The sequence below is a fragment of the Pelophylax lessonae genome, assembly GCF_965119305.1.
Source record: "Pelophylax lessonae genome assembly, chromosome: 1".
NCBI lineage: Eukaryota > Metazoa > Chordata > Amphibia > Anura > Ranidae > Pelophylax > Pelophylax lessonae.
This window is the reverse complement of record NC_138768.1, coordinates 610,356,742-610,384,467: the sequence shown is the minus strand read 5'-3', so window position 1 is coordinate 610,384,467 and position 27,726 is coordinate 610,356,742. Positions and strand designations below refer to the sequence as shown.

General features: G+C 44.3%; 1 protein-coding gene across 1 annotated transcript in view; it reads left to right on the top strand.

Moving 5' to 3' along the window:
- The window catches only part of ETNPPL (ethanolamine-phosphate phospho-lyase), a 61,693-nt gene extending 50,471 nt beyond the window's left edge, over window positions 1-11,222 (top strand). Inside the window, exons 11-13 of the mRNA XM_082247586.1 lie at window positions 1,230-1,360; window positions 4,849-4,913; window positions 9,977-11,222. Of these exons, the coding sequence (XP_082103712.1) occupies window positions 1,230-1,360; window positions 4,849-4,913; window positions 9,977-10,096 (316 nt within the window). The 3' untranslated portion in view covers window positions 10,097-11,222. The remainder of the gene's footprint in view (window positions 1-1,229; window positions 1,361-4,848; window positions 4,914-9,976) is intronic.
- Window positions 11,223-27,726: the final 16,504 nt, after the last annotated feature.

Here is a 27,726-nt window from a genome sequence, read left to right as displayed (position 1 = left end):
TGGCAATGTTCACTTGCCAATAGGTGGTCAGAGGCAGTTGCAACACAGATCAACCACCTGTTTTTTTACTACCTTTTATTAGCTACCTTTGTGAACAAATCCTTACCGAAAAAAGAAACTGGTAGCAGCCACAATTCAACTCCCACATATTCACCTCAAATCCATAATTGAGTTTCACGCCTCAAATTGCATAAAAGCAACAAAGGCTAGGCTCTAAAGCAGCAACATATTAGGTAGAAAGCAGACTTATTTAAAGCTGGAATTAGGCTACAAATCTGAATGCACATAGTTGTATATGGGAGCTGTTTTACCTGCCAAAAGGATTTTCATTTCTGCCCATCCAGTCCTGAAATGTATGCAGCCCTGCCAGACAACAGAGCCATTTTGGTGACCTGACATTTCTCTATTGTAGTTAGGCAATGCAGCTTGGTCACCTCCTTCTCCACAACCTGTGAAAGGACAGTAAAGGAGCAGCAGAGGACTGACTAGCTACTTCCTCTGCTCCTTCCTATGGTCATCATTTTCCTTATCGGCATATGTGATTAGCTCAGCATATTGACCCTCCTTCTCTTAATCCCAGTGCTGCAGTGCAAGGGATTATAAATGGTTAAATTCAAGTGGAGTTCAAGCACTGCCAGAGGAAAATCTAAAAGTTTACAAAGAGATTTAATGATTTTTTTGTACTAAATACATAACTGCATTACCTGTAATTTTCTATCTGCATGGAGTGAATTTCTTTTACTTAGGCTTATTGACATTATTTGATCGATATAGAACTGTGTTGCAACTGCCACTTTATAAAGCACAATAAAAGATGCATAAGGGATCCCTTAATTGAAATCCAGACGTAGCCAAAGTCTCTTACTGCATTATCATTTCTGTTTACAAACTGCTTTCATTTACAACCATCCATACTGGTGCATGCGGATACAGAACAGACAGATGACAGGTGGTATATGACACAGCACACCCACTGACATTTCTATGTGAGCTATGTCCTGTTGCACAGCTAATTTAGGATAGATAAAAAGCTAGTTCACTGACGTACGTGTACTTCACGGTTCATGGAGTGAAGGTTATATATACTGTACTATGAAAGCAAAGTCTTTTTTTCTGCTTATATCTGCCGTGTCCTTTTCTGAAACTTTTTTTTAAGTCAAATGATTGCATTATTGCATTTTTATCAGTGCTACAAAAAATTCACATTATGTGACCAATCTTTTTATTAGGCTAAAAGAAAAAAGGATCTTGCTAAGTTCAGATGGTCCACACAGAAATGTACTGAAGTTCAAGCCTCCCATGTGCTTTACTAAAGAAGATGCCAAGATGGTGGTTGATGCTATTGATGAACTTCTTACAGGTATGGATGTGTGAGTGATAGACATTCCACTGGAAAATAGAATCTAGTGTCTGAAAACGGAATGTCACAAACGTTGTAGTCATGTTCTGCTAGTTACTGACTTTGATCATTAAAACAGCTATTTATCTACAATATTCGGATCATTAATTTTTTTTAGTGGTCAGTTTTCCTGTATTACCCTACTGGGGAGATTTACTAAAGCTGGTGCACACAGAATCTGGTGCAGCTGTGCATAGGAACCAATCCGCTTCAAGGTTTTATTGTCAAAGGGCAATTGAACACGCTGACTTTAGAAGCTGATTGGTTACTTACTATGCACAGCTGCACCAGATTCTATGTGCACCAGTTTTAGTAAATCTACCCCTAAATGACCAAAGGATTTTGGGAACCTGTTCAGCATAAAAGCACTATATGGCCAATAGTGGACACCCCTCTAAATTGTTGAGTTTAGGAGTTCCTGGTGAAGGGTACTGCTTAAAACTCCTGTTTGGCAGTCTAAACAGGTCTCAGATCCAGTTACTATGTGACGCAAGAGTCTCATAAAATAAAAAACCTCCTTCATTTGTTTTTAATATGCTCCTCATCCCAGACACTGCAGAACACAGTAGGGCCCTTTCAGCAACAAAGGCAGTGCTGCCAATCAATAAAGCAGTGGGCAGGACTAGAGGACCAGCTGTTGATTGGCAAGCTACAAGCTTGCCAATCAGCAATGACACTGCTCATAACCATTTCCACAGAACCAGCTCACTGCAGTACATGTAGGCACAGCCAACATGAGATCCAAGCTGCTTTGAGTTCAATAGGAGTGCAGCAATGTTGTCCCACTATCACATAAAGCTCCATGAAGCGAACTTCAATGGTAGAATCAAAAGGGTATTTGTGAGACTTTGCAGGGGGACGTAGTGAAAAAAGGTAAGTGTTGATACCCTTATAATATATTGCTGCAGCATTAATATTTTTTAAGGGCAGGCTATAGTTCTACTTTAATGCTACAAAATATTTTAGACTATTGTGCAGTTTTACATTTGTGGCAAGAGTTTGGGGAAGGAGTTTTCTGTTCCAGCATAACTGCACCTTTGTGCACAAAACCAATTCTATAAAGACATAGTATGAATAGTTTGGTGTTGAGAAACTCAAGTTATCTGCACAGAAACCTGACCTCAACCCTACTGAACACAGTTGGGATGTACTGAAACTTCCATGGCCAGCTGGGTCTTCTTGTCCAACATTGGGACCTGATCATACAAATGTTTATATGGCTGAATGGGATCACGTACAATGAACACAGTTCAGAATCTTGTGGAAAGCCTTCCAAAAAGAGTGGAAGCTGTTAAATGTGCTAAAGTGGGATGACTTTGTAAAAGGATGTCCAACAGGATAATATAAGTATCGTGGTCAAGTGTCTGAAAATTTTCAGCCATATAGTGCATTTTCAAAATGCTGGAACATAGTAGTTTCAAGATCTTTATATCTTCTGCCAACTCCACAAAGTGTCTCCTGATATGAACTTTTTATTATCAAACAGTCATTGTGGCTGTGTTAATTAAAATGTGTGCCTGAACATAACATTGTGTTGAAATACTTACTCCATATGATAACACTGGCTCCATGTATAATAAAATGTACCACAGCAGTAAAAGAAAGGAGTCTAGAGTTTATGATGTGTCAGAAAAACTAGGTCAAAACATATTATGCATCGTTCAAGGAAAACCTTATCTGCTATAAATATATATTATCAAAGTAGCTGAGATAATGGAAAGTCTGTCACAACTCAAAAATATAAAGAAAGTACGGTAAATTAGCAGGATCTTTTTTTTTTTTTTTTTTATGTCCACATTTTTATCATATGTTAATGTTCTTTCCATGAACGTCATAAGAGATAAAGTCAATTGCCATGAAATATGATAATCACCCATGAACAAGGTTAGAGAGATTTTGTAAGCACTTCCTGGTTTTGGAATTTCAGGTTTAAATAAATAAGTTTGTATAGATTATTTAGGATATTTGCCAATGATTTAAATTTGTACTTGGCTCAGGAAGTCGAAATTCACATTTACCAATCCAAAACATTTTAGTTTCTTTTGATCATGAGCTAAATTTTCAGTGGTTGTCTCCACCATTGAAACCTTTAACTTTTCTTTTTTTTATTTATTTATTTATTTATTTATGTATTTAGCAATTGCTAATATGGTAGAATAATCAACCATTATGTTTTAGAAAAATAAGCCATAAATGCTTGGAGTATAGTTTCCACAAATCAGAATGTTTTTTTCCTTTTTTCCATTCTTTCTGAGTTTTGCCTCTCTACATCCTAACACCTCCCGTTCTTCTAATTTTAATATCAGTTATATTGCTTTAAAGCAGGGATCTCCAAACTACAGCCCTCCAGCTGTTGCGGAACTACATGTCCCATAAGGCATTGTAAAACTTTGACATTCACAGACATGGCTAGGCATGATGGGAATTGCAGTTTCTGAACAACTGGACAGCCATAGTTTGAAGACCCCTGCTTTAAAGCATAAGTTCATCTTTTGGAACATGCTACATGTTCCACACGTATTTAGGGTGTAACATGTAACATGTTCCAGCAGCTGCAGTCATTCCCCTCTCCCCTCATCTTCTCCCCCTTAGTGACAGTGGGCAGGCAGCTTCCTCCTGCTTTCACTGTTTGAAAAAAATTCAATTCAGAATACTCTGTGAATGGGAAACTTCAAGCCCCCAACTCCATTTGTGGCTGTTGGCTTGTAGCTTCAATAAACTGCCATGGGGCTGTTGAGCGCTCTGGTAGTTCATTCATTCTTCCTTTCAGTGTGTATCTACCTGGCCGTACGAGGTACGAGCAGACAGATGCACTGTGAAGTCTGCAAGAGTCCTGCAGGGCATCCGCAATCTGCTGACCGCAGGTTTAATGCTTTCCAGGCTGCAAGTAAAAAAAATAAGGGCACGTTTTTTTACCTGCAAAAATATTATTTGTTAAAAAGGTGAATGTATCCTTTAAGTATATCAGGCAGTGACCTTTGAGCCAGAAGACGATGGCTTTCCATACAAAAGTTGGTAGCTGGATTTAATAAAATTATCTGACTACCAAATGATGGTACCTTCAATAAATCAGTATTAAACATATGTTCATATCCAACTGAACATACCGGGGTGCAAAAAGGATTCCATTGGTCACAGGGGGTCAATAAGGTATTGCTGGAAACCCCAAACAATACACATTGCCCTAATAGACATTGTCTACCTGTCAGCTTTGGCAGGGTTGGCTGGTGATCTTTGAAAAATATTGGAGCCCCTTTTCAAATATGTGATTGAACACCTGTAAAGGAGTTGCTTCAATCTTGCAGTGGAGATGAGACCTTTTCTGTGTTTGTCCACATCTGTATAGGATTCTCTATTCCCATGGCACTCAACTACTGTGAGTTAAATGTTAGCATGAAACATGCCAGTGACTAGAAGCATGTGTTGATACAAAAATCTATTTTTTACAGCATTTGAAAAAGCAATGGGAAGCAAATCAAGTATTTTGTCTGAACAGAAAGGAAACAAAAGAAAAGTAAGCTATTATTTTTGTAACATTTTTTTTTTTTTGCAGTTTGTTGGGAGAAGACCAAAGATATGTATATATGTTTGTATGTGTATGTGTGTATGTGTGTGTATATATATATATATATATATATATATATATATATATACACTGCATGGGCAAAAAAAAAAGTCGCCACCAAAAAAAAAAGGTCACACACTCTTATATTTCCTTGGCTTTGGCGTTCGCTGTGGCATTGTTTCGATAAGCTTCTGCAATGTCACAAGATTTATTTCCATCCAGTGTTGCATTAATTTTTCACCAAGATCTTGTATTGATGATGGGAGAGTCGGACCACTGCGCAAAGCCTTCTCCAGCACATCCCAAACATTCTTATTGGGGTTAAGTTTTGGACTCTGTGGTGGCCAATCCATGTGTGAAAATGATGTCTCATGCTCCCTGAACCACTCTTTCACAATTTGAGCCCGATGAATAGTGGCATTGTCATCTTGGAATATGCCAGTGCCATCAGGGAAGAAAAAATCCATTGATGGAATAACCTGGTCATTCAGTATATTCAGGTAGTCAGCTGACTTCATTCTTTGGGCACATGCAGTAACTATCCAATAGGATAGTTACTGCATGCTTAGTTTAGTTTGTTGCTTAGTTAATTCCAGATGGTGACTTTTTTTTTGGCCAGGCAATGTGTGTGTATGTTTATGTATGTGTGTATATATACAGTATCTCACAAAGGTGAGTACACACCTCAAATTTTCGTAAATATTTTATTACAGCTTTTCATGTGACAACACTGAACAAATGACACTTCACTACAATGTAAAAGTAGTGAGGGTACAGCTTGTATAACAGTGTAAATTTGCTGTCCCCTCAAAATAACACAACACACAGCCATTAATGTCTAAACTGCTGGAAACAAAAGTGAGTGCACCCCTAAGAGACAATGTCCAAATTGGGCCCAAAGTGTCATTATTTTGTGTGGCCACCATTATTTTTCAGCACTGCCTTAACCCTCTTTGGCATGGAGTTCACCAGAGCTTCACAGGTTGCCACTGGAGTCCTCTTCCACTCCTCCATGACGACCTCATAGAGCTGGTGGATGTTAGAGACCTTGCGCTCCTCCACCTTCCGTTTGAGCATGCCCCACAGATGCTCAATAGAATTTAGGTCTGGAGATACGCTTGGCCAGTCCATCACTTTTGCCCTCAGCTTCTTTAGCAAGGCAGTGGTCGTCTTGGTGGTGTGTGTTGGGGTTGTTATCATGTTGGAATAATGCCCTGCGGCCCAGTCTTCGAAGGGAGGGGATCATGCTTTGCTTCAGTATGTCACAGTACATGTTGGCATTCATGGTTCCCTCAACGAACTGTAGCTCCCCAGTCCCGACAGCACTCATGCAGCCCCAGACCATGACACTCCCACCACCATGCTTGTCTTTGTACTTATCACCTGGTTGCTGCCACACACGCTGGACACCATCTGAACCAAATAAGTTTATCTTGGTCTCATCAGACCACAGGACATGGTTTCAGTAATCCATGTCATTAGTCTGCTTGTCTTCAGCAAACTGTTTGCAGGCTTTCTTGTGCATCATCTTTAGTGAAGGCTTTCTTTTGGGACAAGAGCCATGCAGCCCGATTTGATGCAGTTTGCGGCGTATGGTCTGAGCACTGACAGGCTGACTCCCCACCCCTTCAACCTCTGCAGCAATGCTGGCAGCACTCATACATCTATTTCCCAAAGAAAACCTCTGGATATGAAGCTGAACACGCGCACTCAACATCTTTGGTCGACCAGTGCGAGGCCTGTTCTGAGTGGAACCTGTCCTGTTAAACTGCTGTATAGTCTTGGCCACTGTGCTGCAGCTCAGTTTCAGGGTCTTGGCAATTTTCATATAGCCTGGACCATCTTTATGTAGAGCAACAATTCTTTTTTTCAGATCTTTAGAGTTCTTTGCCATGAGGTACCATGTTGAACTTCCACTGACCAGTATGAGAGAGTGAGAGCGATAACACCAAATTTACACTTGCACCCCATTCACAAAAGAGACCTGATAACACTAACAAGTCACATGACACCGGGGAGGGAAAATGGCTAATTGGGCCCAATTTGGACATTATCACTTGGGGGTGTACTCACTTTTGTTGCCAGTGGTTTAGACATTAATTGCGGTGTGTTGAGTTATTTTGAGGGGACCGCACTGTTATACATGCTGTACACTCACTGCTTTACATTGTAGCAAAGCGTAATTTCTTCAGTGTTGTCACATATAGATATATAATAAAATATTTACAAAAATGTGAGGGGTGTACTCACTTTTGTGAGATACTGTGTATATGTATATACATATATATATATTTATATATATATATTGCTCAAAAAAATTAAAGGAACACTTTGAAAATACATCAGATCTGAATGGGGAAAAATGGCATGCTGGCTATCTATACTGATATGGACTGGGTAATGTGTTAGGAACGAAAGGATGCCACATTGTTTGATGGAAATGAAAATTATCAAACTACAGAAGGCAAAATTCAAAGACACCCCAAAAACAAAATGAAAAAGTGATGAAGCAGGCTAGTCTATTTTGCTAAAAATGTAATTGCATCAACTCAAAATGGTATGAGTAGTTTGTATGGTCTCCACGTGCTTGTATGCATGCCTGACAAGGTCGGGGCATGCTCGTAATGAGACGATGGATGGTGTCCTGGGGTATCTCCTCCCAGATATGGACCAGCGCATTATTGAGCTCCTAAACAGACTTAGGTGCAGCCTGGCAACATCAGATGGACCGAAACAAAATGTCCCAGAGGTGTTCTACTAGATTTAGGTTAGGGGCCATTCAATGGTATCAATTCCTTCATCCTCCTGGAACTGGCTGCATACTCTTGCCACAAGAGGTCGGGCATTGTCGTGTACCAGGGGAAACCTAGGACCCACTGCACCAGCATAACGTCTGACAATGGGTCCAAGGATTTCATCCTGATACCTAATGGCAGTCAGGGTGCTATTGTCTAGCCTGTAGAGGTCTGTATGTCCCTCCATGGACATGCCTCCCCGGACCATCACTGAACCACCACCAAACCGGTCATGCTGAACAATGTTACAGGCAGCATAACATTCTCCACAGCTTCTCCAGACCCTTTCACGTCTGTCACATATGCTCAGGGTGAACCTGCTGTCATATTTAAAAAGCACATGGCGCCAGTGGCAGACCTGCCAATTCTGGTGTTCAATGGCAAATGCCAATCAAGCTCCATGGTACTGGGCCCACTAGAGGACATCGGGCCCTCAGGCCACCCTCATGAAGTCTGTTTCTGATTGTTTGGTCAGAGACATTCACACCAGTGGCCTGCTGGAGGTCATTTTGTAGGGCTCTGGCAGTGCTCATCTTGTTTCTCCTTGCACAAAGGAGCAGATACCGGTCCTGTTGAAGAGTTAGGGCCCTTCTACAGCACTGTCCAGCTCTCCAAGAGCAACTGTCTGTCTCCTGGAATCTCCTCCATGCTCTGGAGACTGTGCTGGGGGACACAGCAAACCTTCTGGCAATAGCACGTATTAATGTGCCATCCTGAAGGACTTGGACTGCCTGTGCCTCCAAACTGTGGCCCAGGGGCCGAAGTCGGCCCTTTGCCTTTATCTGGCCCTTGAGGCATTATTCCTGCCACTGACACCAACAATGGGGGATAACTCCTGCCACTGACACCAACAATCGGGCCCTATTCCTTCCACTGACATCAGGAATGGGGCACTATTCCTCCCACTGACATTAACAATGGGGTATTATGCCTGCCACTGATACCTACAATGGGGCGCTATTCCTTCCACTGACACCAACAATGGGGTATAATTCCTGCCACTGATACCAACAATGAGGCACTGTTCCTTCCACTGGCACCAACAATGGGGTATAATTCCTGCCACTGATACCAACAACGAGGCACTGTTTCTTCTACTGGTACCAACAATGGGTATAATTCCTGACACTGATACCAACAATAGGGTACTGTTTGTTCTACTGGCGCCAACAATGGGGTATAATTCCTGCCACTGATACCAACAATGGGGCGCTGTTTCTTCTACTGGCACCAACAATGGGTATAATTCCTGCCACTGATACCAACAATGGGGCACTGTTCTTCTACTGGCACCAACAATGGGTATAATTCCTGCCACTGATACCAACAATAGAACACTATTCCTTCCACTGACACCAACGATGGGGTATAATTCCTGCCACTGATACCAACAATGAGGCACTGTTCCTTCCACTGGCACCAACAATGGGGTATAATTCCTGCCACTGATACCAACAACGGGGCACTGTTTCTTCTACTGGTACCAACAATGGATATAATTCCTGACACTGATACCAACAATAGGGTACTGTTTTTTCTACTGGCGCCAACAATGGGGTATAATTCCTGCCACTGATACCAACAATGGGGCACTGTTTCTTCTACTGGCACCAACAATGGGTATAATTCCTGCCACTGATACCAACAATGGGGCACTGTTTCTTCTACTGGCACCAACAATGGGTATAATTCCTGACACTGATACCAACAATCGGACACTATTCCTTCCACTGACACCAACCATGGGGTATAATTTCAGCCACTGACAAAAAAAATGGGGCACTATTCCTCCCACTGACACAAACTATTTCTTACCCTAATACCAGATATCAGGTATTGTTAACTTCACTGGGCACAATCCAGCCACCCTAAAGACTGAAGCACAGTAAACTGGCCTTTTCTTTACAGTTTGGAGAATCCTGATCTAGAGGGTAAACTAGGCCTTAGCAACAAAGCTTGGAAAGAATTTGATTTTTTTTTCTGTGTGTTTGTACTGACAACATGAATATTTTATACATCTAGTCACTCTGGCCCAATATTACTGGTAGAGTTACCCTTTAAGGAATATTATAGCCTGTAAACATAATTACTTTATTGCTTTTCATCTTTGACTGGAATGAGACTGTATGCCTTAGAAAATGTGTGGTCTTATGTTTATAATTTCATAAACTTCTTTGGCTTCTAATTTTGTCATCTTTATACCCTGTTTTATTGCAGGAAGCCAAAAACTCACAAGAGAGCTCAAACAATTTACCTGCAAATGCCTGCCGACGCCAGGAAAACGGTTTTCGCTCAGAAAATATTCCGATCACAAATAAAAGAATTAGAACAAAGTAGGGACCTCTTTCGGCCCAAACTGCAATGGAATACAAGGATACATTTCTATCTAAACGATTGTATGTGTGTTTTACTGAGCTCCTAATTCTCCATTATTGTATGAATGCCTGTCATTTCAATATATTGTATTGGAATAGAAAATATATCCATGTTTTAATGGCTTAAGTATCTAACACTTTTTAACATATATCAGTTTTATGAACAGTATATTAAATGTGTATGACACAGATAAATGATCATTTTAACCCGTTTACACATTTCAGTATGAGTTCAGAATATATAGAGTACTGTAACTAGCTATGGAGTAAAATATTGAGTCCAACCTCTTACAGTAAACATGAACAATGTACAGATCATGGTGCTAAGGGTTAATATAGAAGATTGGGTTATAGCAGGGTTGAACACAGGCTGACCACAGAAGTAATTTTATCCAGCTGATCTTTCTTTGCTATGTTCTCATGTATTGGGCCTCATGCACACTGGCCCTCTGCATGAGATCCAGGGATTTTGGTGCAAGTGGAAAGCACAAGTGCACCCTCCAGCCCCACTGCCGGCAGCATGTAAAGCTGTATGAGAGGCTGATGGCTTCGGCGGCTGGACAGAGCTGGACGGTGCACTAATATAAGAAATAAGTACTAAAATTTAGGGTGGTATGCTCCCAGGGACAAATGCTCACATTACAGACTTTTCATAGAGTTGTAGAGGCTGCCGGCAGCGGGACTGAACAGTGCGCCTGTGCCTTCTGCCTGTAGTAAAACACCAGGATCTCATGCACTGGGGCTAAACACCCAGTGTACATAAAGTCTTAAACAAGAAGTCCACAAAGGTTTAGTTGGCCTTATTTTGTGCATTGTCTGTTCAAGTGATCTTGATATAATAATACATACATTTAATACCATAACTTTCAGCTCAATGTGGTTTACAGCATAGTTACTGGAGCACAATGCAGCCATGTGACAATTACACAGTTAAATCTGTCAGTATAAATCTCAGGAGAATAATACTTTGGGTAGTAACTAAACTAATATGTTGGTCTATGGGGTAAGGGATTGTATTATCACTGTTCCTTACTGTTTACTATAAATACATGACATATTATAATCAATAAATCCTATTTAAATAATGATTTGCCTTGGTGTGCTGCATTCTTTGTTTCTTCTTTTGCATTAATCTTACAGATAAAAGATGTTAAAGATTAATTACTCCAACCTGTTTTCCATTATAAGGATGATCAAATATTTATCTACAAAAAAGTAATGCTGTGTAGGGCCACATTTCTATATGGATTGTTAATTTATAACAATAGTGGATTCTTGTTTCATTCTTCAGATATGGGGGAGTATAATACCAAAAGTATTGGGACACCTGCCTTACACGCACATGTACTTTAATGGCATCCCAGTCTTAGTCCATAGGGTTCAATATTGAATTGGCCCACCCTTTGCAGCTATAACAGCTTCAACTCTTCTGGGAAGGCTGTCCACAAGGTTTAGGAGTGTGTCTATGGGAATATTTGGCCATTCATCCAAAAGCACATTTGTGAGGTCAGGCACTAATGTGTACAAGAAGGCTTGGCTCGCAGTCTAATTCATCCCAAAAGTTTTCTATCTGGTTGAGGTCAGGACTCTTTGCAGGCCAGTCAAGTTCCTCCACCCCAAACTTGCTCATTCATGTCTTTATGCACCTTGCTTTGGTCCATGGTCCATTGGTCCATGGCCCATGGGGATTATGGTATGGGGCTGTTTTTCACGGGTTGGGCTCGGCCCCTTAGTTCCAGTAAAAGAACTCTTAAGGTATTAGCATACCAAGACATTTTGGACAATTTCATGCTCCCAACTTTGTGGGAACAGTTTGGGGTTGGCCCCTTCCTGTTCATGCATGACTGCACACCAGTGCATAAAGCAAGGTCTGAATGATCAATCAACTTGGGTACAACCAGCCAGTTGGATCTTACATATGATTGTTAGCGGCTGCTAGCAATAATCACTGTGTTCTCCCGGCAGTGAGGACTCCACCACCCGCCCACCCCCCCCCCCCCCCACACACACACACACACACACACACACACACACACACACAGCCAGTCCAATGGGAAGAGAGGGGGGGGGGGTCAGCACCAGATAATTGGCCTAGGGAGGCTGGAAATATAAATCTGGCCCTGCTTGCTTAAAAGGCTGCAGAGAGCCACTGTGCAGAAAAAGGTTTGTCTCCCTTTTATTTTAGTCACCGATGCCCTTTGTATTTGATCATACTTTCAGACAAGCTGATTCTTTTTTGGCAAAGTGTTTCCTGACTTGTTTAAATTTCAACCATATGATTCCTAGGTGTGTTTACTTTCCTGGCAAGCTTTCACACTGTGTAACTCATAAGATTTCTCTGCACCAATCACATCTTCTGTAAAATGACATGCATATTCTGCTAAGTTTTGCCAACACTTTATATATCTGTCATCCTACATACATTTTTAGAATCCTGGCTTGGTAGTTGGTACTGTTCCCATCAGTGAGACAAACGTTGCAGAAATGTAATAAAGTTATCAGCCTTGTATAGGACTTGATGAGCCCTTTTGTCCTTAGGGGCTCCTATGCCACAGCACAGGTTGCACTTAAAGTATGCAAGCTATTGTTATGGGTTACAAAATAAGAACTGCTGGCACTTTTGTAAGATAATACCCTTGGCACCTGCAATGGACATTAATAAGCATGCCTAAAATCTCTCTGCAATCTGTTCAATGAAAAAACGTCTAATAGGAGAATCCTTCACAAGGATGTTTGAACAGCAGAAAAAAAATGACCAAAAACAGAAATGAAATAAAAGAAGTTCAAGGGTGGCCGCCAGCTATATACAAGAAGCATACATATCACATAAAGCACATGTTTATTACAAAAATATTAACAAAAACATCACAATAAATATTAAGAAATCTAAAAAGTATATTGCCACTAGAGATGGGCTGGATGCTCAAGCCAAACGTAAGTTTGCCGAACACCTGGGGCGCTCGGCGGCAATTCGCCCACCGATGAGCGCCCCATAATGCACTGCACAATTGCAGTGCATTAAGTGCTTGTGATTGGCCAAAGCATGCACCTGATCTGTATGCTTTGGTCAATCACAGCACAATCATGGCTCAGGGACTAAATCCACACCCCACACTATATAAGGCTGCTGCTTACACAGCAGCCGTGTATAGTGTGTGATAATAGAGGTTAGGCAGGTAGTTAGTAGATAGTGTGTTGAGTTAGTTTTGTGCAGTCAGTGTAGTGTTCAGGTTATATCCCACTTTTATAATGTATGTGTAGCACCACCCCCGCAGGAGCTGCTGATTAGATTATTGGGTCTACGTCCTGCCTAACAACCCACAGAATTGGCTCGAACCCTCCCTAGGCACAACTGACCCAGAATAGGACTGGAATACCAAATGGCTACACAGATTGGAATATAACACTTCAATAAATAATAATGACCTGTTACCTCTCTCCAGCTGCAGTCCTTCTGGGTAATACAAGGTGACCACACACAAGCTTGCTTTTAAACAGGAAAGTTATTTACTGTGAATCAAATAAACAGTTTCGATACAGTAAAATATGACTTTGTAAAAGGATATACTAATTAATTAATCAAAGATAAGATAAATACTGTGATATCACTCCTCAAGGGCACATTAATTGTTTCAGGAAATGTCTCAGAGCCTATAGGACCGCCATCTTAATCACTATTATACTTTTGGAGATAAGGCTCAGCATTCAGTTAGACACAGTATCAGAATGTCAGACCTATCTGAGTCCGCTGTTTCTTCTCTATATCTTCGCTAGCAACGTTGGTGCACTCGCAATTTGTAATCCACATTGAGGATGGGTGATCAATAGAGAGAATGGCAGCAAACAGTTAGTAATCACCGCGGGGTGTCTGTGCAGGATTGCCGGTAAAACTTCTGTGAGAGATGTACTGGGCCACCTGGTATATTGCCTTCTACTACTCTAAGGCTAATCCTGACTAAAGTTACTTCTTTGATAGATAGAGTCAGTTTTTGGGCAGGTGCCCTCTCACCAACAGGACTGTCTCCCAGGAAGCCTCCGCTGCTGTCTCAGTCTCCGGCCTCTGTCACCAGCCGCGCTAGGTATTTGGGGTGGATGAGTCTGGTCTCTGTAGAACATCGATGGGACCTCCAGGAGGGATCCTCTACTGGAGATGAAACACTGCAACTTAGTCACTTAAGGCCCAGGAGTTTCGGCCTAGCATACAACATCAGCCCACAGCACTGGCATCCTGCTTGTCTCACTGTGTCTTTCCCAAGAGAGTGAGCCTGGCTCCTCCCTTCCTTTATAAAGCTTCCCCCAGAAGGCTGTGCGGTGCAGCAGTGCACCCTGGTATTCTCAAAGCACTATGGGCGATGAAGACTGCTCAACTTCCTGAAAGGAAAATAACATCAAAAGACATTCCATAGCCGCTGCAATGTGTCCTTTTGGCCACTAGATGGAGCCGAGTTCCTCTCAAATGTCAAGCAGCAGTCTTTTAGAACTTGTATAATGGAAGACCCCGCTACACACTCCCCCCACTTGAGAAACTTTGGTCCCCAAAGAGGACAACAGCATGTACTCCAGTGCATATGTTGGCAGTACACAAAAAAAAACATTAACATATGCATAACAGGGAATCATCTTCCTTTTCATAAGCAGAGTTCAAACTTAACAACTGCATATTACAACACAGGTTCGACATAGGAACCTCCCACCAATTGTCAGGGGAGGGAAGGTAATTCTGTTCACAGACCCCTGACACTTGAGTGGCTTGTACAGATGTGCCTGGGGGTGAGCTAGGGTTGTCCTCCACCAAATCTGCGGTGGAAGAACTAGGCTGATCAAGAGTTCGTTTGGAAGTAAAGATAGCCTCTTCTGAGCATTCACCCAATTGGTCATAGGTCAGTCTTTTGGGCGGGTGAATGACTCTTCTTTCCCTCTGTTCTTTGGGATGCACGATCTCAGAGGTACTAGGACCAGCCACTTCTGGGGATTCTTCAATGTCCTCCTCCTCATGTTCCAACACACAGGAATCTGATGCTTCAAGAGCGGTCAGTTCTTCTTCAGAGGAAGGTGCAACCTCCTCCTCAGGATCTTCATCATCAACTACTTCTTCTGGAAGCATGTGGAAAGGTATGAATTCGGGGGCTTTCGCCCGAAGGGTTCCTCTGTCAGCCAATTCGGATGAAGACAGGGAGGCAGGTGTGGGTTCTGGTAACTGAGACGACCACATCCAGTCAGGTACCTCCTCTTCATCTTCCAGATCTTCAGATGGAGAATTTCCCTCCCTCACATCTGGGAGTGTCGACTGAGATCTGGTGACTGGTCTGGACAGGCGAGAGGTCGAAGGGGTCTCTGGCGAATCTACGACAGGAGGCATGCGAACTGCTTCAGAGAGAGGCAGTAAATGGTTCCTATGCCAAGTCTTCAATGGACCCACACTTCCTTCAGGCCGAATTTGATACACAGGGAGGTTTGGTAGTTGCTTGCAGATAACATAAGGTTGGGACTTCCAGCGGTCTGCCAACTTGTGTTTTCCCGGGACACCCAAGTTCCTCAACAATACCCTGTCCCCTGGTTGCAAATCTTGGATCCGAACTTTTAAGTCGAAATTCCTTTTATTCCTCAGTCCACGTTGATCAGATGTGGCCTGAGCTTTATCATAGGCCGATTTCAGACTCTTCCGCAGTCGGTCCACATATCCCTTGTGCGATGCTGAAGAGGTGTGATCGGGCGAGATGCCAAAGGCCAAATCCACTGGCAATCGAGCCTCTCGTCCAAACATTAGACGATAAGGGGAATATCCAGTAGCATCACTGACAGTACTGTTGTAGGCATGCACAATGGCAGCTACATGTGTGCCCCAATGCTGTTTCTTCTCTGAGCTTAAAGTCCCCAACATGTCCAAAAGAGTCCTGTTAAATCTTTCCGGCTGGGCATCCCCTTGTGGATGGTAGGGAGTAGTTCTAGTCTTTTGGATGCCTAACAGATCTAACAGTCTCTTGATCAGTCTGCTTTCAAAGTCTCTTCCCTGATCTGAATGGAGGCGTTGTGGTAACCCATAGTGTACAAAGAACTTTTCTACAAGAACTTTGGCTACTGTAGAGGCCTTCTGATCCCTTGTTGGGAATGCTTGGGCGTATCTGGTAAAATGGTCTGTTACCACAAGGACATTCCCTTGGCCACTCAGATCAGGCTCTAGGCAAAGGAAATCAATGCACACCAGTTCCATGGGTCCCTGGCTTTGCAGATGGCCCATTGGGGCTGCTTGACGTGGCAGAGTCTTCCTTTGTATACATCGGACACAAGAATGACAGTATCCTTCAACTTCGGCCCTCATACAGGGCCAGTAGAACCTGTCTCTGACAAGCTGAAAAGTTCTTTCAGGTCCCAGATGGCCATGATTATCATGAAGAGCAGCCAGAACTCTCTCCCTGTATTTAGCTGGTAAGAACAGTTGCCACTTCTCCTCCAGATCTTCAGATGGGCCTCTTCGGTAGGCCACCCCTTCTCGGATCTGTAACCGGGTCCACTCTCTATGCAACAGACGGGCCCCCTGAGGAGAGTCGGTGAGAAGCAACTCAGGGCGCTGGATCTCCAAGGCTTCCAAAAGAAGTTTTCCCAGAGGGTCTTCCAGCTGCTCCTTCCTCAAGTCCCTTTTGGACAGCCGGGGTAAATCTTCCCCTTCAACCTGGGTCACCCTGCAATAGTATTTGGGTACTCCGACAGCCGAAACCCCAATCTCTTCGGCTCTTGATCCTCCTCTGGATCGAAGTTCAGTTCCCTGATATAGGGCACGCACCCCTTCTGGAGCCAAATGGGTCCATTCTTCATCAGGTTCGTGTGGTGCATGCAACCTTCTGGATAGGGCATCTGCATCCCTGTTCCCGATTCCTGGCCGATACTTCAGGCTGAAGTTGAAGCTAGAGAGGGCAGCCAACCATCTGTGTCCTGTTGCATCCAGCTTAGCTGTAGTCAACAGATAGGTAAGGGGATTATTATCCGTCTTGACAATGAATTCAGCTCCGTACAGGTAATCTTTCAGTTTGTCGACCACTGCCCACTTTAAGGCCAGGAATTCAAGTTTGTGGGTAGGATAATTCCTTTCAGCAGGTAGTAGACTCCTGCTCACGTAGGCTACGGGTCGCAGGTGGCCCCCATGTTCCTGGTAGAGTACCCCACCCAGCCCATCTCGGCTGGCATCGACATGTAGTTCATATGGTTTCGTGGGGTCTGCGTAGGCCAACACAGGGGCAGTGGTTAGATTCTTTTTCAACTGAATGAAAGCCCCTTCACATTCTGGGGTCCACTGATCCTGGATGGACTCCTTGGCCTTCCGGGGTCCCATGGTGGACTTCATTGGCTTGACCAGTTCAGGAACGTCATCTTCTTCGTTCTTTAGTAACTCATTGAGGGGTCGGGCAATCTTGGCGAACCCCTCTACAAACCTCCTGTAATAGGAGCAAAAACCCAGGAACGACCGAAGTTCGGTCACATTTGTAGGTCTCGGCCAGGAGGCGACAGCATCCAGCTTGTCCGGGTCGGTGGCCACCCCTTCTTCAGACACGATGTGGCCCAGGTAATGGACCGAGGACTGATAGAATTGGCACTTCTCAGGAGAAAGTTTCAGGCCTTCTTCATGTAGCCTCTTCAGGACCTTTTCCAACCTCTCCTCGTGTTCTTCCAAAGTTCTGCCAAACACGATAACATCATCCAAGTATACCAGTACCTCTATCAAATTCATATCTCCAACGGTCCTTTCCATCAGCCTTTGGAAGGTAGCAGGGGCCCCTGACAATCCCTGAGGCATGCGATTGAACTCAAAGAACCCCACAGGGGTGATGAAGGCTGTCTTCTCCCGATCTTCAGGGTGCATGGGGATCTGATAATACCCACTCTTTAAGTCCATCACACTGAACCACTTCGCCCCTGACAGGCTCTGTAGGGCGTCTTCGATTCGAGGAGTGGTATACTGGTCTGGGATGGTTCTTCTGTTCAGTGTTCGGTAGTCGATACAAAGCCTCAGAGATCCGTTTTTCTTCCGGACTACCACTATCGGAGAAGCATATGGGCTCCTGGATTCTCGAATAACCCCAGTCTTCTTGAGTTCCGCCAGCTGCTGACGTAGATCTTCTAAGTCACCTAAGGGAACTCGCCGGACTCTTTCTCGGAAAGGTTTGTCCTCACTCAGGCGGATCTTATGAGTGGCACTCCTGGCGCATCCCACGTCGAACTCAGCCCTAGAAAATATTCCTCGCCATCCAGCAAGTTGTGCCTTGGCCCTCTTCACCCATTCTGGTGGGAGGGCAGCGTTTCCAGAGCAGAGCTCTTCTATAACATCTTCACCCCTTCCCTTCTCTTTAAGATCAGATGGGACAACTGGGGTAGCCGGGTTAACTTGGCCCAACAGCACTCTGGCCGGTACCTTCACCGGTGTAGTAGAGGTGTTTCTGACACTCACTAAAACCCTTCCATGGTTTTTCTGTAACACCTTCAAAGGGATCACTTCAGGGATTACTTCTATCCCTCTCTCCTCTTCCTGTGGACCTGATTCAAAGATGATAAAAGGGCCTGGCTGTTTCCATGTGAGTTTAACGGAAGCTTTCAGACAAGCCACCTCTCCTGGCTGCAAGACCTTTTCCGTTCTGTCCAACTTCCAGAGTCTTCCAACTCCTTCTGCAGGAGTCTCTTGCTCCAATACTAATCGTTGATAGGCCTGCCGTAGCATGGGGTGAATCCTTGGCGCTGGAGCATCCTGTCCCTGGACCAGTTGTGTCAGGAGGCGCCTTACTAGGTCAGTGTTGGTCCCTACGATGAGAGAGCTTTTGTTGGCCCCTGGCGGACGAGGACAGACCACCGCTAGGGTGTCGAAGGTTTCAGCTTCACCAGCCACTGATGGGTCAAAGGTCAACTTGATTGGCAGATACCCGTCATAGGGAAAACTTTGAGTCCCGATACCCCATATCTCCAGATCTTCCAACTTCTGCAGAGGTAGATGGGTAAGGTGTTTATCATAGAAGTCTCTATACAGAAGAGTCACTTGGGCCCCAGTGTCAAGGAGGGCTCTTGTGTAAATTCCTTCTACCTGGACAGAGACTACAGGGGAAGGCCCGACCAAGTTAGTTGGGAATTCTCTTGAAGTGGCCTTGTTGTCTGATTCAGTTCTCTGCACCCAGGCTCTTTTCTTTTTTTTTCTTCTGGACTTCAGTCCCCTCTGGGCCCGGTGTGCATTGATTTTCCTTCTCTCAGTAGCCTGGAGTATAGAACTAGGGGCGTTGTACCTGGATCTGACTCCCTGACTCAGATTCCCTGAATCATTGAGTCTCTTGGATTCCCTTGAAACTGGCGGGCACCCGGTCGACTCCTTCACGGGTGCCCTCTGAAGTTTTTCCGCTGGCTTGCGAGGTTCTGAGGCGACATTTCCTGGGCTGGGACATACTCCTCTAACATGTCCTACTCCCCCACAGTTGAAACAAGTTAGCGATCTCCTAGGTCTCGGTTCCGGGTCTACTCTAAGGTTAGAAGGTTTATCCGGCTTCTCTGACACGTTCCCATCAGGTAGAGTAGATGCCTGACTAGTCAGGATGGACACCATTTCTATCAACTGGGACACCTGGGTCTTTAGGAGTTCAACTTGCGAGTCACTTTCTTTTGCACTTATCACTCTGACACGAGCAGTTGAGTCAAACTGCCGACTCTTCCTTTTGTTGTCTAACATGACCTCTTCTTCTCTGACCATTCGGATCAGGTCAGGGTATTCCAGAATGCCACCATCTTGGCGAGTTCGCAACAGTATGGCAATGGGATCTAAAGGTTGAGCCCCTCTCAGCACCTGCCGTGCACGAGTCTCATCTACCTTCCGGGGGTCTATCCCTTTCTTTATCAAGATCTGGTGGATGATCTTATCTAGGCGTCTAATAAATTCGGACAACTTCTCTTCCTCTTCTTGGTAACAGTGGTCTAACTGGTAAAGAAGTTCAGCCACGTTCTCCGTCCGACCAAATACATCTTGTAGAATGTCTAAATAATCCTGTGCAGTACAGTTCTTTTTGCTTAGCTTGAGATTACGTACGGCCTCTAGTGCAGGTCCCTTTAAACTTTCTGTGATTCTCTGTTTCTTGTGCTGTTCTGGTACCTCCCACTCTTCCAAAGCCTGAGTGGCGGTATCTAACCACTCTTCAAACCCATCTTCTGTCGAAGGCACAGGCTGTTTCCCAGAGAATGTCCTGAGCTTCCTATATTCAGTCATCAGATAGTTTGGGGAGTCCTTACTACATTTTGCTACGATTTCCCCGAGAACAGCACACAGTTCTGAGCTAAAGGTAGACAAAGGTGGTGACTCTGGACTCCCTTCTTGGACACCTTTTTCTTTGCTGGATCCCCCAGGAGTGGTGGATGAGGGACCTTCAGTAAGGACTTCTGGATGTATTAAGAAAAGTTCTGTTTGGTCAGTAGTCTTTACACTGGTTCCCTTAAAGTAATCAGGGACCCCCTTCCTCCACTCACACAATGCATACGTGTGTGGAACGGTGGTGTCTGTCTTTATGTCAGTCACCCAGAATTTCCTGTCTGTGGACAGTGCCCTTAAAACTGGGAGGAGTTTTTCCTCAGTCCAGACCTCTCCCTTGATTTCAACCACCAGGCCATTTTCCACTACGACATTCTCTTCCCTGCACCACTCGGCTGCAGCGGTAGGATCCATTTCTGCGTTGAGGGGGATTCTGTGGCTGAGAGGGTTGTGTTGCAGGACTGTAGATGATCCCGGACGAGCCCCCACGTGTAGCACCACCCCCGCAGGAGCTGCTGATTAGATTATTGGGTCTACGTCCTGCCTAACAACCCACAGAATTGGCTCGAACCCTCCCTAGGCACAACTGACCCAGAATAGGACTGGAATACCAAATGGCTACACAGATTGGAATATAACACTTCAATAAATAATAATGACCTGTTACCTCTCTCCAGCTGCAGTCCTTCTGGGTAATACAAGGTGACCACACACAAGCTTGCTTTTAAACAGGAAAGTTATTTACTGTGAATCAAATAAACAGTTTCGATACAGTAAAATATGACTTTGTAAAAGGATATACTAATTAATTAATCAAAGATAAGATAAATACTGTGATATCACTCCTCAAGGGCACATTAATTGTTTCAGGAAATGTCTCAGAGCCTATAGGACCGCCATCTTAATCACTATTATACTTTTGGAGATAAGGCTCAGCATTCAGTTAGACACAGTATCAGAATGTCAGACCTATCTGAGTCCGCTGTTTCTTCTCTATATCTTCGCTAGCAACGTTGGTGCACTCGCAATTTGTAATCCACATTGAGGATGGGTGATCAATAGAGAGAATGGCAGCAAACAGTTAGTAATCACCGCGGGGTGTCTGTGCAGGATTGCCGGTAAAACTTCTGTGAGAGATGTACTGGGCCACCTGGTATATTGCCTTCTACTACTCTAAGGCTAATCCTGACTAAAGTTACTTCTTTGATAGATAGAGTCAGTTTTTGGGCAGGTGCCCTCTCACCAACAGGACTGTCTCCCAGGAAGCCTCCGCTGCTGTCTCAGTCTCCGGCCTCTGTCACCAGCCGCGCTAGGTATTTGGGGTGGATGAGTCTGGTCTCTGTAGAACATCGATGGGACCTCCAGGAGGGATCCTCTACTGGAGATGAAACACTGCAACTTAGTCACTTAAGGCCCAGGAGTTTCGGCCTAGCATACAACATCAGCCCACAGCACTGGCATCCTGCTTGTCTCACTGTGTCTTTCCCAAGAGAGTGAGCCTGGCTCCTCCCTTCCTTTATAAAGCTTCCCCCAGAAGGCTGTGCGGTGCAGCAGTGCACCCTGGTATTCTCAAAGCACTATGGGCGATGAAGACTGCTCAACTTCCTGAAAGGAAAATAACATCAAAAGACATTCCATAGCCGCTGCAATGTGTCCTTTTGGCCACTAGATGGAGCCGAGTTCCTCTCAAATGTCAAGCAGCAGTCTTTTAGAACTTGTATAATGGAAGACCCCGCTACACATGGATATGTTGTAGTCCTGGGTCCCCTCTCGGTGCTCCCCAAGTTTTGTGTCCCTGTCACTTATAGTTCATGAGTAGTGCCATGCCAAGCTGACCAATATTTCCCATAGACGCCAATGTTAAAGACAGGGAGCAGTGCCATGTCAAGCTGACCAATATTTCCCATAGACGCCAATGTTAAAGACAGGGAGCAGTGCCATGTCAAGCTGACCAAGATTTCCCACAGATGCCAATGAGCACTGAAAGCTGAAAATTGGTCTAAGCATGAAGATGGTTAAGGTGCCCTGTATTTAAATGGTTAAGGGAAACCCTATGACAGAATTTAAAAAAAAACGGCGTGGGGTCCCTCCCAAAATCCATACCAGACCCTTATCCGAGCATGCAGCCTGGCAGGACAGGATAGGGGGGGGAAGAGTGAGCGCCCCCCCTCCTGAACCATACCAGGCTGCTTGCCCTCAACATGGGGAGGGTGCTTTGGGGTGCCCCCCAAAGGACCTTGTGATGGGGACAAGGGCCTCTTCCTGACAACCCTGGCCTGTGGCTGTGGGGGTCGGCGGGTGGGGGGCTTATCGGAATCTGGAAGCCCCCTTTGCCAAGGGGGCCCCAGAACCTCCCCCCATGCGAATGGGTATCGGGTACATCGTACCCATACCCATTCACCAAAAAAGTGTACCAAATATAAACACAAAAGACAGTTTTTGACAAGTCCTTTAATAAAGAAAATAAAAAAATAGTGTTCCTCGATGTAAATCCATCATCAATCTTGACGCTCGCTGCACCTGAAAAATAGAAAAAAATTCAAAGACGCTTTAGTGTCTTCTGAGGCGTCCCGCCGATTGACACTCTTGAGCTTCGACAGCTGTTTTATAGGCAAGGGGCGGGGCCAGCCAGTTACATCACCCGGTGGCACCGCTCCTTCTGATGTCACATAACGCCACATGATATCAGACGGGGCGGTGCCAATGGGTGACGTAACCAGGTGGCCCTGCCCTTGCCTATATAAGAGCTTTCAAAGCTCAAGAGCATCATTCAGGAAGTAGCCTCTGAAGAGGCGAAGCGTCTTTGAATTTTTACTATTTTTAGGGTGCGGCGAGCGTCGTGATTGATGATGGATTTACATTGAGGGACACTATTTTTTATTTAAATTGTTTTACATTTTGGCGTTTTTTTAATTTTTTTTATCTGTATTGCCGGGAGCTGACAATACATTACAGCCCCAAGCAAGTTTAAATAAAATTTTTTCCTTTAGAAATGTCAGTATTGCTGCAGCAGGCTGCATACATCGCACAAATGTGCCACTTTGCAGGCACATTAAGGGGACCCCCCAGGCATGATATTTAAAGGAATATGTCATTTTTATTGTTTCACTTTAAGCATTATTAAAATCACTGCTCCTGTAAAAATGATCATTTAAAAAAAAATAAAAAAATTAGCATTGATACATGTCCCCAAGGGCAGTACCGGGTCCCCATACACTTTTTTTTTTTTTTTTTAAATGAGGACTTTTCATGTTCATGTCCCATAGACTTTAATAGAGTTTGCATGTTCACTAGAACTTTTTCCCTATTCGAGTTCTGTTCTGGTGTGAACCGAACAGGGGGTGTTCGGCCCATCACTAATTGCCGCTAATGTCCTAATTAGTCTACCCGTCTCGAATGTGCTTCGCTTCTTCAGGACTGTGTTTTAGGACAGGCATACAATAACAGAAGTATCCATCTATGATAGAAATACAAGCATTTTTTTCAGAATATATATTAACAAAATAAAAAATATTTTGCACAATAGACCGTCCTATGTTTTCTAATCAGAAATAATAGATAAAGCTGTCCGCCATAAAAAAAGAGGACACACACACACACATATATACATTTTGAGATGACAACCCCTTGGTAATTACGGACATATTGTGTATGTACTTGTATTTACATGTCTGTAGGTACATGTATTCCCCCATGTGATTTATTAAGTGCTGAACAGCAGAAACACAACACTAATCATTTATTTTTATGTTATATATCATCTTAATATGTTATATATTATCTTAGTACATGACAGAAGATGTACGGATGGCATTAGGATACTAGTGTCAGGGTTAAAAAATACTAAACAAATGCTGAAAAATCAGACTTTGTGGATGTATTTCAAAGATCATCAAAACAAATTAGAAAAAGAAGAATTGGATCTCTGATATTTTCTATACTGGTGGTCATTATCATATGAATACTGAAAGGACTACATATGGTCTGTATTAAATTAACAAGTATTCTACATCACTACATAGAGCCTATTAGTTAAATTTCTAAAGCTTTAGCTTTAGACTAAGGGTCTCCAATTTTTTTACACTAAAGACTAGTTTACTATACTTCAGATTTTAGGGATAGCAGACAGTGGCCAGTGGGAATAGAAAAGTACCTAGTGTCAGTGGGAGTAAACAATGTCTCAGGCTTGAGTGAGAGTACAATGATTATATAGCAACTGTGATTAGGAATAGTGCCTCATCATTGGTACTTGTGGGAGAAATTTCCCCTATCATTGGTATTAGTAGGAGGAATAGTTTCCCATCATTGGTGTCAGTGGAAAGAACTGGGCCCCATAACTGGTGTCAGTAGAATGAATTATACCCCATTATTGGTGTCAGTTTAAAGAAAAGTGCCATGTCAATGTTATCAGTGGGAGGAATAGTGTCCCTTCATTGGTGTCAGTTGGAGTAAAAGGTCCCCATCATTGGTATCAGTGGGTGGACTATTGCACTATTATTGGTGTCAGTAGAAGGAATTATGCCCCTGTCAGGTACCTTGGTTGAGGCCGAAGTGCTGAGAGGGCTTCCCTTGCAGCTCGGTGCGGATCACCCCTGGAGGTGAGACAGGAGATGACACGTCCCAAGTAGCAATGGATGCTGGTGAAATCCGGATGGATGGATGGTATGGTATGGACACCCAGGACCGCTTCCAGGAGATCTAAAGGTGCTCAGTGGAAAAAGACACAAGGTTAATGCCAGGCCGAGCGTCATACACAGTTAATCAGTCCGGAAGTAATGAGCCAAGTGGAAGGTAGCAAAGGGGCAAGACAAGAGAGAGTCCGTGAGATCCAAGCCAAGGTCGGTACACAGGAGATCCAGCAGGGGTGTAAGAGCAAAGAGTGGTCAGGCAAGCCAAGGTCGATCAAGGGAGAAGATGCAGACAGGTCAAAGAAGCAAGCCGGGTCAAAACAGGAACACAGGTAAACGGACAGGTCACGGGTACAGGAGCTGACGATAAACCAGCACTGAGCACACCGGAAGAGCGTCTTATATAGGGCCAGGGCTGGGGAGATGGGCGTGGTGACACACCTGCTCTGCATCCGGCGATCTATTGCTGCTGAATGGTGATTCCTTTCCTGACAGTGCCCCCCCCTGAGGGGCAGCCTCTGGATGCCCAACGACCATGTTTTTCTGGAAATTTTTTGTGAAATTCTCTCAAAAGTTTAGGGGCGTGGATGTTACTCAATGGTTCCCATGAATTGTCCTCCGGAGGATATCCTTTCCATTTAATCAAGTATTGAGTACGGTTGCCTCTTTGTCGACAATCCAAGATATTCTCAACCTCAAATTCAGGCTCCCCTTCTACTGAAACTGGAGGAGGTGGTACCTCTTCTCTTCCCGGGAAGGGGCTTGGTACCGCTGGCTTAAGTAGCGAGGCATGAAATACTGGATGAATTTTGAAAGAGCCGGGCAAGGCCAATTCAAAGGCCACAGGATTCACCACTCTCTTGACCTGAAAAGGACCAATGAATCTTGGCCCCAATTTCTTGGACGGGCAGGATAATTTCAAATTAATTGAAGAGAGCCAAACTCGATCTCCAACTTTGTACACTGGGTTCTCCCTCCGTTTGAGGTCAAAGAATTTCTTATAGTCCTGTTGTGCTTTATGAATATTGTCTCGTAACAACTGGAAATTAGTTTTAATGGCTGCTAGCCGATCATGGACTGCGGGAACCGTTATTTCCTGATCCAAGTTAGGCAAAAAAGAAGGATGAAAGCCATAATTAGCCCAAAACGGGGTTTGGTTGGTTGCGGAGTGTATGGAATTATTGTAGGCAAATTCTGCGCATGGAAGCAGGGAGGTCCAGTCGTCCTGAGAGCTGGTGCAAAAACATCGGAGGTACTGTTCCAGGGTTTGATTGGTTCTCTCTGTTTGCCCATTACTTTGTGGATGGTAAGCAGATGACAGGGACACTTCAACCGACAAGGACTTGCAGAGCTCCTTCCAAAATCTAGAGGTGAATTGAACACCTCGGTCTGACACTATATTATTTGGAAGTCCATGTAGCCTGACCACCTCTTTGATAAATGTGTTGGCTGTTTCCAGGGCGGAGGGAGTCCCCTCATGGGCAAGAAGTGAGCCATTTTTGAGAGTCGGTCCACGACTACCAAGATGGTGGAAAACCCCTCTGAGGGTGGTAGCTCAACTATAAAGTCCATAGACAGACCTTTCCAGGGCTGCTCGGGAATCGGCAATGGTCTTAACAGGCCCCATGATTTGACTTTAGCCCCTTTGTTACGTTGGCACGTGATGCAGGAATTTACATAGCTTCTGCAGTCCTGATGTAGCTTAGGCCACCAGAAGTGGCGTTGGATAAGTTCGTAGGTCTTTTTTACCCCGAAATGTCCAGCGAGTTTGTGGTCGTGAAAGGTTTTAAGGATCAACAATCTCACTTGTGTAGGAACAAAAATTTTTCCCTGGTGCCAGAGGAATCCTTCCCGTTTATTTAGAGAACCGGCTTCGAGTTCAGTACATTGAGTAGAGGCTTGCTGAATTGTGGACTGTAGGTCAGTGTGAATTAGAAAAAAGTTTTGAGCTGATAGGATGGTATTGGGCTCCGTCGTGCTGGGAGTATCCGGAAACATTCGGGACAGGGCGTCCGCCTTTCCATTCTTAGATCCTGGTCTGTAGGTAATATGGAAATTAAAGCGTGAAAAGAATAGAGCCCACCGGGCTTGCCGAGGTCTTAGGCGTCTAGCAGTCCTGAGATACTCTAGATTCTTGTGATCCGTGAATATCATGATAGGGTGTGCCGCGCCTTCAAGCAGGTACCTCCATTCTTCTAGAGCACATTTAATAGCCAGAAGTTCCCGATCCCCCACATCGTAGTTCTTCTCTGGGGGTGACATTTTCCGAGAGAAGAAAGCTACTGGGTGTAGCAGGGTCTTCGGACCTTGTCGCTGGGACAGAATAGCCCCTGTGGCTACTTCCGAAGCATCCACTTCGAGAATATAAGGTAAGACCGGGTCGGGGTGTTGAAGAATAGGTGCGGTCACAAACAGGCTTTTTAATTTATCAAAAGCTGACTGAGCCTCCGGTGACCAGCGGAAGCGAATCTGCTGGCGCGTTAGTTGGGTGATGGGTGCGATAATTGTTGAGAATCCCTTTATGAATCTTCTGTAGAAGTTAGCGAAGCCCACAAATCGCTGAACTCCCTTCTTATCAGTGGGGGCTGGCCACTCCAAAATGGCTTTTACTTTTTGTGGATCCATAGAGACACCCTCAGTTGAAATAATAAGCCCTAGGAACTGGATGGACTTCCTCTCAAATTCACATTTATCCAG